General features: G+C 40.0%; 1 protein-coding gene across 1 annotated transcript; it reads left to right on the top strand.

Moving 5' to 3' along the window:
• The first annotated feature begins 334 nt into the window (after positions 1–334).
• DYNLT3 (dynein light chain Tctex-type 3) lies at positions 335–11155 on the top strand. Its single transcript, XM_043897009.1, has 5 exons — positions 335–433; positions 3105–3146; positions 8025–8148; positions 8783–8860; positions 9378–11155. Exons 1-5 carry the CDS (start codon positions 404–406, stop codon positions 9452–9454), a joined length of 351 nt encoding a protein of 116 aa, XP_043752944.1. The 5' UTR covers positions 335–403; the 3' UTR covers positions 9455–11155.
• Positions 11156–12751: the final 1596 nt, after the last annotated feature.

Below are 12751 nucleotides of genomic sequence, written 5' to 3' on the forward strand. Positions count from 1 at the left end.
GCATTCACTACATTTATTTGCTGGATGATGCACAAATATGTGCAAATAACCAATGCAGTGGGCACTCCTAAATAATGAGGATTCTAGACAGACTGACACTAGGTCACCCTATCTTGACCCTCACTGGCACAGATGCTAGCTCTTTAAGAGCAAACTGTGGTTTCCAGAAAGGCTGGAGGCAACGGAGAGAGACACCCAGTCGCAGGAGCCCTGCAGGAAAGTGGTGATGGCGGGGCTGGGATGAGGGGAAAGGAAGGTGGTGCCACTGCGAGGACGCAAAGGCGGGGCCTGCGTGGGGAACGCCCCGGGCCATGAACGGGGGCGGGGCCTCCCCCGAGGCCAGTGCGCGGCCGCGGAGCCTGACCCGCCCATAGCTCCGCCCCCCGGGAGACTCGGCGCCACCATGGAGGAGTACCATCGCCCCTGCGACGAGGTACCGCCCCTCCGCCGCCCCCGAGCGACCCCCGCCCCCGCCCGTTTCGGCGCTTTGTCTTGGCAGGGTGGTCTCCTGGCACCCGGCAGCCAGGAGAGTTGGGGTGCAGCGTCCTCCGTGCCCGGGTCCTCTCCACAGGGCCTGGGATCCGCCCCACCCTTCCCCGGCCCCCGACCCCCGACCCCGAGGCCTTGAGGGTGTGCTGAGACTCGGGATGGCAGGGGCGACTGGGAGCGCTGGGGGCTGGCAGTGGGGTCGGGGCCGAAGGTTGGAAGCCTTGACTTGGGGTGCGTGGGGTGGCGGGAGCCGCCCGTCTACAGGGCGGGCCTTGGGAACCGGTCTTCCTGGCTGCTTCCTCCGCCCCTTGGTGTCCCCAAAGCAGGTGCCACATCCCTGCCAAGCGAGGCCTTGGTGGCAGAGCCGCTCGCCCTCCCGGGCACTCTCGCTGGGGTGGTTTGGAAGGAGGTACTTTATGGATTAGGAGCCCTTGCTTATTGACTCAGGCTTCCCAAAACCTCACCAGAAGCCCGTGATGTCAATTGTCATCTTCCTGTTACCCACGCGGGGGGGGGGGGGGAACTGTGACTTTCATGGCGCCTAAGGCAAAGTTAGAACTGCCAGAAATGACAGCCGCTCCACTTGAACCCAGACCTCTGACTACACAGCTACAACTCTGGCCTCACTTTAACCAGGAGGAGGATGAGGCCTCTTGGATCCCAGCATAACCTGTGACAGGGCAGAACAAAGACATTTTCTGTCCAGTGGTAGCCACAGGTGAATGGTGCCATGAAATAAAACTAGGCAGGTGCATGGTGGAGGTACAGCATAAAATGGTGTATTATTAGACCCCTGGAAGGGCTCTGGACCATTCATCTTTAGGATGTGGGCTTTTGCAGAAGCTAAGATCACATTTAAACTCATTACTTCTATGATGCAGGTGGCATACACACTTCAAGGTTAGTGGTTTTCTTATTTTAGAAATTGAAGCATAAGCAATTTCATTCTCAAGGCATATCCCATGAAAGCACCAGTCTCCTGACTCCTGAGAGGGTTCTGTACTGCGGTACCCCCTAAATGCCTGTATTTTAAAAGAAATAAAATTACCTGTGTTACCATGGCCATCCAGTACAACCTGATTCCCTGGTGACCTTCCAAGTTGAATGGAAATGGACATCATTTAGTTTGTAGACCACTTTTGAAAATAGATAAGGACCTTATGTGAAGGTAAAATTATTTTAATAGGGGCAATTGTGACACCTGTTTTCATGATTATTCTGATGATTTAGGATGTTGTTGGGGAATTATCTGGTATAATTTAAATAAGTTGAAAATATTTTAAATCTGTACTCAACAAAATACTTATTTTCAGAATTTACTTGGTCTTTGAACTATTTTGTTGTATAGTGGGATTTACAAACATGCTGATGTTATAAAGCACCTAAAAAATGTCTCCATGGAAACAAGTCATGTACTACCTGAAATGTTTTGGTTTAGATTGTGATTTTATCACATAACCTAGTTCTTAACTTTAGGACATTTATTAGTCATTAATAGTTGCTTTTAACTCAAGATTGTATCAGGCCACTCCCCAAGAAAGACGAAGTTGCCAGACCTGTTGTATTATGGGCATAGATTAAAGGTCTAAATATTATTTATATGTTATAAAGTGACAGTAATTTGGAATGATCAAGTATTTTCATAAACGTCAACTCAGGAAAGCCACATAACTTGCCAAGCATAAGTTAAGAACAAAATTCAAACTTATCAGCATTCATTTTTCATGGCCCCCCTCATTATTATTTAGTCACAACTATTTCCTGTATACTGATAACACATCATATGTCTATCTCCTGTTTCCTGAGCTTTACAACACAATGATCTGCAATCTGGGTGTTCATCAGAATCACCAGGAAAGCACTTTTTTTTTTCTTGTGCTGCCCATATCTTTGTAAAAAAACTTTATTTTATATTGGAGTATAAGTTGATTTACAGTGTTATGTTAGTTTTAGGTGTACAACAAAATGATTTAGTTATACATATACGTATTCTTTTTTTTATATTGTATTCTTTTTCAGATTCTTGTCCCATATAGGTTATTATAGAATATTAACTTGAGTTCTCTGTGCTATATAATAGGTTCTTGTGGATTATCTGTTTTATATATAGTAGTGTGTATATGGGTGCTCACGTGCTCAGTCATGTCTGACACTTTTGTGACCCTATGGGCTGTAGCTCACCAGACTCCTCTGCCCATGGAATTTTCCAGGCAAGAATACTGGAGTGGGATGCCATTTCCTCCTCCAGGGGATCTTCCCAATCCAGGGATGGAACCCTCATCTCTTGCGTCTGCTGTGTTGGCAGGCGGATTCTTTACCACTAGCACCACCTGGGAAGCCCCATATGAGTAAAGTGCTTTAAAAAACATGTTGCCTAGGCTCTGCCTGAAATCTAGTAAGTAAAAAATCTCCAGGGAGGTAGGTGGCATGGCATTTTGCGATTTTAAAGATCAAGGTGGGATTAGTAGCCTCAGTAGTCTTAATGCTCCTTTTCGCTGTGGTCCCGTCACTAATACCTGTCTAGGCCAGCCTAGGGTATTCTGTATGGCGTCGTAGCTCCCAGGAGAAGGAAGTCTGTGTTGCAAGCAACTCTATCTTCTGTTTTCCATCTTTAGGTTGGCTTCAATGCTGATGAAGCCCACAATATCGTTAAAGAGGTGAGTTACATATCTTGTTTATCTTGAAGATTGATGCATTGGTTGAAATTTTTTAAAACTGTGTTTTCACTTTCAGTACAAAGTTAAAAGCCTGAGTATTCAAACAAGATTTTTAATGTTCATTCACTAATTCTTGATAGGGGTGCTTCTGTGTTTGTTACGTTGCATGCTGTCAGTCATATTGTACGCTGTCAGGCATCTTAGGGCTTACCCTGAAAGGGATATTTAAGTGTTGATCTAGAATATTGGCTTGCTGTCTTCTAAAGCTGATTCTCTATCTTTTGAATAAAATAACTTTTATTCCAGTGGGGCCAAATATTATTCTAAATGTTTAATAGTTCAGAATCACATATTAGAACTTTGTAGCCAGGAATATTTCATTATTAAAACAAAATGCAGGGACTTGCCTAGCAGTCCAGTGGTTAAGATTTTGCCTTCCAGTGCAGGGGGCATGGGTTTGATTCTCTCTCAAAAAAATAGAAGTAATATTGTAACAAATACAATATAGAGTTAAAAATACTAAACCACCTTAAAATTAATTTTTTAAATGAAATCATGATTTAAAAAATGCAGAGTTTTCCATCCTTTGACAATGCAGAAGCACAAATGAGGGCATTGGGGAGGTGGAAGATAGCATGGATCATGGGAGGGCAGGAGTGATAGGAGCCTCATTTTTCAAAGTGCAAAGTCAAGAAAGACTGTCCTTGCTGGATGGAACATGAAGCAAAGGATGCTGAGGTATTGGAGGAGTCTTTTCAGTGGTACCTGCTTCTTTACACACATTATGAACCACATGAAAAGACTAAAGAGTGACTAGAAGGAGAATCAAATACCACCTTTGTTATTGGTTAAAAACTAGATTAAAGATTGGGGCTTCCCTGGTGGCTCTGTGGTCAAGAATCCACCTGCCAATTCAGGAGATGTGGGTGTGATCCCTGGGTTGGGAAGATCCCGTGGAGGAGGAAATGGCAACCCACTCCAGTATTCTTGCCTGGGAAATTCCATGGACAGAAGAGCCTGGTGGGCTACAGTCCATGGGGTTTCAAAAGAGGCACGACTGAGGGACTGAACAACAACGAGAAGATTAGAGATGGGAGCTTGTTTTTCAAACTGCGTACCGGTTCAGTTCAGACCTCTGAAGAGGCATCCAGGGAAAAGTTAGAGTCAGCAGAAACACTTAACCAGGTTGGTGCCTTTCATTGGTTTGGGTGAAGAGGGAAGGAGAAACCCAATACTCAAGTCTAAGGCATTTGGAGACTGGCTGTCCCAGATGAGAAGGGTGGAGCACCAGCAGGTAACTCGCTCCCCCTCCATGGGGTGATCAGGAAAAATCCTCTGTGTGGAAGGAAACATCCAGAGTAGAAAAGAAACATGCTCCTAATGGTGTAAATATACTGAAGTAAAAATAGTGAATTCACTATATTGAGGGGACATGGTTGGGGGGCAGGAGGTGGCAGGTGGTCACAGGGAACTAAATTTTCATGTCATAACAATAAAAACATTATCTGGAGATATGTAAGGGACCCTTAAGAGATTTAAAAAACCAGTTGTACCCTAAAAGTGTTTGCTCTGCAGAAGGGGGCTAAGGATAGAGGGGGAAGTAGGGAGGAAAGGATTTTTACTTTTCATTGTAAACTCTTCTGTTGGATTTTCAACCCATCGGTGCATGGGTTACTTAAATAGTTTATTCAGGTAAAAGAACCGTGCTTCTTAAAATGTGATACACATACTTAGTGGTGGCCAGGTGTTTCTAGAAGCAGCCACAAGTGTGTTTTAGGGCATAAGTTTTACTTCTATACTTGCAAGAAGGAGTTAAGTAATATAAATAACTGTTTTCAAATAGGGATAACAAATGGATACAAATGGATACACTACCGAGTCAAAAACAAGCTTCATTTGAAATTTTCATATGAAATAGGAGACTTGAAAAACATCTCAGGTTTCCCACAGGTGGCATTTAGCTACTACCCTATTCTCTTTCCTCTCCCTGAGCCAACTCTGTTTGCTATTGAGGCATGAAAAAGTTGATGGAGAGAGGTGTGGGAGGGAGGGAAGGTGGATAGAGAGTGGGGTGGGGAGAGAACGCTAGTGAAAACATTTCAGCACTTCCCAGATGACTATAATTTCAGTAGGCATTTTTGTTTTTCTTATCTTTTGCCACTCTCATTATTTTCTTAGAGTCCTTGCTCTGAGCTCCTCTGCTAATATATTTTTCCTGCTAAAGTCTTAGAGTCACTCACTCATCAGTGATACACATATATTTTATTCATTGTCAGTAACAGAATTTGCCACAAACACATTTTGGTAGAAAAAGTGGGTTACAAATGGAATTAACTTGGAGCTTAATCTAAAGTACATTTGATTCAGGATGTCCAGAGAGTATATCAACACCAATATTACTTCAACAGCAATCATGCATGGAGTGCCTGCTAGAGCCCAACTTCTGAGTTTGGCCCTGTGAATACAGAGCAGGTTAAGGACCTCATTATCTAGTAGGTCTCCTGGTTAATGGTAATGAAGAGGCTAAATGTTAATTAATAGTAATTAGCAGGGTTATTTACAATGGCAGCCACAGGCCCTGGATGTTTCTGTTGTTTCGAACAGAACCTGAAGTGGTTCTATTAGATCATGTGAAAGGGAACAAGGGCTTTTGTTTCTCATTAAGGTATGGCGGTCTAGGGAGAGGCAGAGGCTTCCCAAAGACTGTCAGCTTGGGAATGGTAAAGCCAAAATGAAATTGCTGGCCCACTGACCCTTGGGCCACTGACTCTCCTAACTCTTCATGTTATTGAACATCCTGGGAGAATAATTTGAGCCATTTTACTTTCTTCAGTCCTTCTAAATTTCTTTTTTTTTTAATCCCTCTAAATTTCATTTCTCTTTTTACATTTCATGATTAGTGAAGATATACTATCCAGCTTAGGATTCCATATTAATTAATGCCTCTTGCAGGCATGCTCTTCACTGAGCCACCAGGGAAGCCCATTAATGTCTCTGCATGCATGCTCAGTCGTGTCCAGCTCTTTGTTACCCCTTGGACCATAGCCTGCCAGGCTCCTCTGTCCATGGGATTTTCCAGGCAAGAATACTGGAGTGGGTTGCCATCTCCTCCTCCAGAGGATCTTCCTGACCCAGGGATTGAACCCGCATCTCCTGCATTGGCAGGCGGATTCTTTACCACTGAGCCACCTGGGAAGCTATTAATGCCTGTACTATAGTCCAGTTGTAGTTAATGAAAGCTCTGCACCTGTGTGTCTGTCTTATTAAGCTGATTCTATGAATGAACTGAATAAATGCTTTACTCTCCTGACTCTGTCACTTGAATTAAAAATAGTAGCAGCCAAATAAGTCAAGAGAAAGACAAATACTATATGATCTCACTTATATGTGGAATCTGAAAAACCCCAAACTCATAGAAGCAGTAGAATGATAATTGTCACGGGGTGGGGAAAATGTCAGTCAGAGGGTACAAACTTCTAGTTATAAGATGAATAAGGGACTTCCCTGGTGGTCCAGTGGTGGGAATCTGCCTGCCAATGCAGGGGACACGGGTTTGATCCCTGGTCTGGGAAGATTCCATATGCCATGGGGCAACTAAGCCCTGGTGCCACAACTACTGAGCCTGCACTCGAGCCTATAAGAGAAGCCACCGCAACAAGAAACCCTCACATCGCAGCTAGAGAGCATCCCCCACTCAGCGCAACCAGAGAAAGCCCAGGGGCAGCAACGAAGACCAAAAACACCGAGAAAATAATAATTAATTTTAAAAAATGCATATGTTCTGAGGATCTAATATACACTATGGTGCCTATAGTTAACAGTGCTAAAGGTTGCTAAAGTAGATCTTCAGTGTTCTCAACATACACACACACAAACTACATGAGGAAGTGAATGTGTTAACTAACCTTATTGTGGCAGTTGTTTCATAATATAACATGTCAGATCATCACATGGTATACCTTAAACTTATACAATGTTGTGTGCCAATTATATCTCAATAAAACTGGAAAAATAACAGCAATAATGATATGACAATAATAATGTCTGTCATTACTTACGTGTTTACTCTGTGGCAGTCACTGTGTCTGGGCACATGGCTTTCCTTCCCTCACTACATCAAAAACAACTTGCTAAGATGAGGCTGTTATCCCTACTTTAAGGATTAGGAAAATAGGGGTTTCAAGAGATTAAGTCACTTGCAAAAGGTCACACAAGGGTGGGAGAGGTGACCTTAAAACCTAAGACTGTGATGCTACACCAGTATCATCAAGTATCAGAAGTGGATGCTAGTAAACACTGTGGGAAAATATTTAACTGTCTGTTTCTAGAGCACCTGAAAAGTAGTGTTAGTTGATGATTCACTTTTAGTGGTAGGTGTGCTTGCTTTTTGATAGCTAAGCAGTTACCTAATATGGATGAAAATATTACTATACATGAGAAATATATTTTTTCATTGGTCTCCTTTGTTTCTAGCATCTGAAACCTAGGTCAAATCCCAGCTGTTGCAAAGCCGTTCTTTAACTAATTGATATCACCCTTTTAAAATCACCCCTCTCATAATCATTTTACAACATAACTTATCACCCTTGATTGGTCTTCCTTGTGTGATAGAGTTCTTTTATTAGCTTCTCTGCTAGGCTGTTGAGTTCTTTACAGTAGAGGCCATGTCACATTTATCTTTATATGGCCTGTAATATCTCAGAGTCAGATAACGCATGCAGAAATGCTTTGAAAATTCTCCAACAGTTAGAGATAATGCATAATAAATATTTACCAGATGCATATTTTCTAAAATGTTTTATTGGGTTATAAGTATATTTTATATTTTGAATAAGTTTTTTTCTGCGATATGTGTATAATTGTCCTCTGCCCTTTTAGTGTATAGATGGGGTCTTGGGAGGTGAAGACTATAATCAGAACAATATCAACCAATGGACTGCAAGCATAGTGGAACAATCCTTAGCACATCTGGTTAAGTTGGGAAAAGCTTATAAGTATATTGGTAAGTATTGGTGTCCTTCCTCATTAGTTTACTCACTTTCATCTCTGTGGTTTTCTCTGAATTTAGAGAATGTAAATGAATGATAGACCCTCAAGTTGGATACTAATAGGGTGTGAAGGGTTTTTGACTTATTCATCCCCAAATAAGCTGTGATAATACCTGAAAGATGGAGATCTCTTGCTACTCAAAAGCAGTTTGGGCTCCTGCCAGCCATCTACTTGTCTTGGTAGCATCACCTTTTACATTTGCACCGGTTATTTTCACTGAAACCGCCTCAGCCCTACTGTCTTTTCAGTGGTGCCTTGCTTCCTTACCTGTGGGATTGTGAGGTGACACATAATATTGATTTTCTTTGTTTCTGTGTCTGAATTATGCCTATGGGACAAGGCACATGATTTGGCCCACATTTTTCCTGCGGTACAATTACCATTGGTTATGGCACTGGGCAACAAACAGACTGGATCCAGTGGGGTCTCAATTGCGGTAATAAATCAGCAAAATGAGAGACTTATGTTTTTCAATCGATTCACTGAATGCTTTGTTTTCTGTTATTTATTTATATAGCATTTACTGCTCTGAACTCAAACACTTACTTTTCCTTTTAAGTGTTCTCACCCTGCATCTTTATTTTTAGTGACCTGCGCAGTGGTCCAGAGGAGTCCATATGGCTTTCACACAGCCAGCTCATGTTTTTGGGACACCACATCTGATGGTAAGAGACTTTGCATGTGCATGCTAAGTCACTTCAGTTGTGTCCAACTGTATGTGACCCCATGGACTGTAGCCCACCAGGTTCCTTTGTCTATGGGATTTCCCAGGCAAGAATACTAGAGTGGGTTGCCATTTCCTAGTCCAGGGGATCTTCCTGCCCCAGGGATCGAACCCACATCTCTTATGTCTCTTGCACTGGCAGGCAGGTTCTTTACCACTAGCACCACCTGGGAAGCCCTAAGAGACTTTAAGCTGACTCAAACAAAATCCAACTTCTAGCAAAGTTAAATAGTGGTCCTTGTTATGAAATCTTTATTTATCTCTACTTAAATTCCCACAAGACTTGATCAACAGAATTGCTTTATACCTAGTGGCAAGTCGGCTATCAGACAAATCGGAAATGGGAAGAGCTAATGGGTTACAGGAAATATGATATTAAAACCTATGAAAAATGTATATATATTCCTGGTAATTTTGATGTTTTGATGTTTCTGAGTCCTTTTGTTGTGTATTTTCAGGAACCTGCACTGTAAGATGGGAGAACCGAACCATGAACTGTATCGTCAACGTTTTTGCCATTGCTATTGTCCTGTAGCTGGCTAAAAATACTCGGCCAAAGCCATTAACCTAAGAATTTGTCAGTGTATCCTTTCTAAAAAGAGTAACAGTTACTTATTCATATGCTAGATGACAAGTGTGCAATATGCTTCAAAACTATCAACAAAAACTGAATAGTGCAAGCAAGCAGTCTCGTAGGAAGTTGGCAGATTTTCTTATCTTCCATACAGAATCATTTAAATAGGGAAAACTTAATGTTAGCAAAAAACAAATATAGAACTATGGCATGACATGAAAATACACTCTTAAATTTACACCAGCTTTTCACTAACAATATATACGTAAGGAGATGGGGAAATCAATGCAGATAATTAAATTTTCTTTCAGCTAGAAAAGTTAACAGGGATAAATATACGAACAAAAATGCTGCAAGGATAAATGTGGAGAAAATGATAAAAATCAGTTAATGCTTAGTTTTTTATTTCTCCTTCTCAGTTGTATGTATGATTTAGTGGAAAGTAATCCCATCCTTTTTTTTTTCTTCATCAACTAGTAGCAACTGTTATTATTAACTTATTTACCTTTTCTGAGAATAGTTAAATCATTTCTTAAAATTCTTAGATTTACATCTGAGGGCGAATTGAATTGGGTAACCTGAATTCCCTAGGCAAACAAAATTAGTTACAGCATATGATGAAAGTATAAGACTCTAACAGCTGCCTTACAATTCATTCATTCCAGATGGAAGAAGCATTTATTGAATGTCTATTATGAGCTATTTCTCTGCTAATCATAGTTATCAATATGCTGTTCAAACTTTCTTTTGGTACCTAGTCAGTTGGACAACATTTATGTCTAGGAAAGAGGAAAAAATGTTGTTTTACAAGAGAGGAAAAAAGTGAGTCTGGTTATCCAAGTAGGAATAAGCAAATGAAAAACACTTATTACTGACAGAGAATTATTGATGTAGTTTTAAGAATGGCTCCTAGCAAGCAAAAAACTGCATAAAATATGCAACTCTTAGTTAAAGGCCTTATTATCAGTCTAATACATAAGTAGTAAATTTCATCATTGCTTTAGTTACAATCATCTGTAAATAATTTTAAGTACTTATGAGGGGTTCAAATTGAGTAAAGTTTAAAAGTATACAATCATTAGCAGGTTATTGAATATCTCAGGGCATATGAAATGTAGTTAAATTTGTGGAAAAAATAACTGATAAAAAATTAGGGTACACAGCTGGCCACCAAATGCAAAGTCAATCTGCTATTTAACCTTGAAAACAAAATCAGTTTTGCATATTACCACTAATACATGTAGGGAGTGGAACCATGAGTCATTGAATTCCAGGGGGAAAGGAAGGCTTAGTGTTGACAGCGTTGAGAGAGTATTCTTGTAGGCATGCTATGTGCATGTTTGATATTTTGCTGAGTAACAATTATTGTTCTGTGTTGAAGAAGATGATTAAGAAAATACAAGGATAGAGTTTAATGCAGTGATCTACACTTTGGCACATTAAATTTTTCAGTCATTACTTTTATGTTAGTTTACGCTGCTGGCTTTGGTGCCCTTGAAGATTATAATAGTGACCAAAATATATCTGTGCAGTTAAGGCTCGCTTTTGACTATTGTTATTGAAGCCTGATTTTAAGAGAATAATAATCAAAAATACCTCGTGAACTTGCTATCTGTTCTGTTTCTAGTTAAAATGTAATAAAGATTATCTTCCTGCACTGTACGTTTGCTTCTGGATGATCTTTGAATAAGAAATGACATCGTCTTTAAGAAATTCTAAATAATAAGAATGGGGACGTGAAATGAATGTTGGACCACAGAGATACACTGTACAGAATAAATGCCATTAAAATAGCAACCCAAACACTGGTGTTCACCAGTGTTAACATAAATAACAGCTCCTATTTTATGCCTTCTATTATTTTTTAACAAAAAATTATTTTAAAAAGCAGAATAAAATATATTCTGTAACTATTTATTAGCTTTTAATAACTATTTGTGGCAAGGAATTTTGTCCTATTTGTTAACTTGCAATTGAGTTGTTGCTGTTTTGTGTTTTTTTAATTAAGGACTTTAAGTATGTAAAATTAGGGTATTCAGCTGTAAGTACTAACTTGGATTTTGGTAAAGCTATAATTTTATGTTTGTAAAGTACCAGTATATAGCCCTAAATGATGGCAACATCTCATTACATTTTCTCTGATAAGAAGTACTTTTTTGCTCTTCTTTCCAAGTTGGGTGTTATCTAATTATGAGTCACCAAAAGCATTTTCATCACCTACAGTCGTCATCACATTTTAGAGGTAATCTTACGATGCTGCGGATTGTATTTTTAAAGTTTGAGTAAAAAACTATGTCTATCCTTGATAACAGGTTTTTAAAAGTGGGATAAAAATCTGTGATTTTTTTTTTTTGTGGTAAAGGAATTAGGTCTTTTTTTTTTTTATAACAGACACCAAAGAAAAGTTTGAGAGATGAATTGAAAATTTCACCCCATGCACTAGAATCTGCCCAAAGGGAACTTGTTTTATATTCAGAGGTAGAGTTATATTTGTGGCTAAAGAGGTTTATAGTTTCAGTGTCTAATAATTCAATAAAATTGACCTTTGCATATTTACTAAATTCCCTATAAAAGTATCTTAAGCATTCAGCCTTTCCAAGATTTAGATAGCCACCATCAACATACATCAACCTCAGGAGTCCAGGAGTTTCTAGCCCACCTTGTCAATTGCAAATTCGTATTTCTCATGGTGGTGTCACTCCATGTCATTCTTGAATATGTAGGAAATATTGACAATCCAGGCCTAATTAGAAATGGCCCCTAATTACTTCATGAAGAGCATCTCTTCCCAAAATGGTTTCTAAGGATCTCAGAGATGAAGCTGGAACTTTGTATAAACACTTGTAGGCACCACTGGGACAGTACGTATCTTCCCTAGAGGACATAAAATGTGGGCAGCTACCCTCCCTCTGGGATGCTTTAAAGGTGAAGACTGTATGGGGAAGTGTCTTTGCAGTTCTGTGTAACCACGTCAGGGAATCTGATGCCTGGGCTTAGCCAATAATGCATATTCAACTTGTTTCATGCCAAAATAAGCTTTTTTATTTTATTGAATGCTTTGTCTTTTTAGATGTTTTTCTGTATGCCAGCTTCTAACTTAAGATATCTCCATTTAGGCTTCTCAGCACAGAATTTTACATGAGGCAGCATTATTACTTAATGACAGTTCTGTTGTTTTCAATCCCTATAATACCTTGTAGAGAAAATCTCCATGAAAATTAATATTATATCATGTACTGACTTTTCCTTAATTTTTAA

The sequence above is a fragment of the Cervus elaphus genome, chromosome X (genome assembly GCF_910594005.1).
Source record: "Cervus elaphus chromosome X, mCerEla1.1, whole genome shotgun sequence".
Taxonomy (NCBI): Eukaryota; Metazoa; Chordata; class Mammalia; order Artiodactyla; family Cervidae; genus Cervus; species Cervus elaphus.

What these genes read in the sequence shown, in the direction of transcription:
- DYNLT3 (XM_043897009.1), top strand. Translation starts at nt 404, where the DNA reads ATGGAGGAGTACCATCGCCCCTGCGACGAG. An exon ending in CCCACAATATCGTTAAAGAG is followed by an intron (nt 3,147 to 8,024) that starts GTGAGTTACATA and finishes CTGCCCTTTTAG; the next exon opens with TGTATAGATGGGGTCTTGGG. An exon ending in AAAAGCTTATAAGTATATTG is followed by an intron (nt 8,149 to 8,782) that starts GTAAGTATTGGT and finishes CTTTATTTTTAG; the next exon opens with TGACCTGCGCAGTGGTCCAG.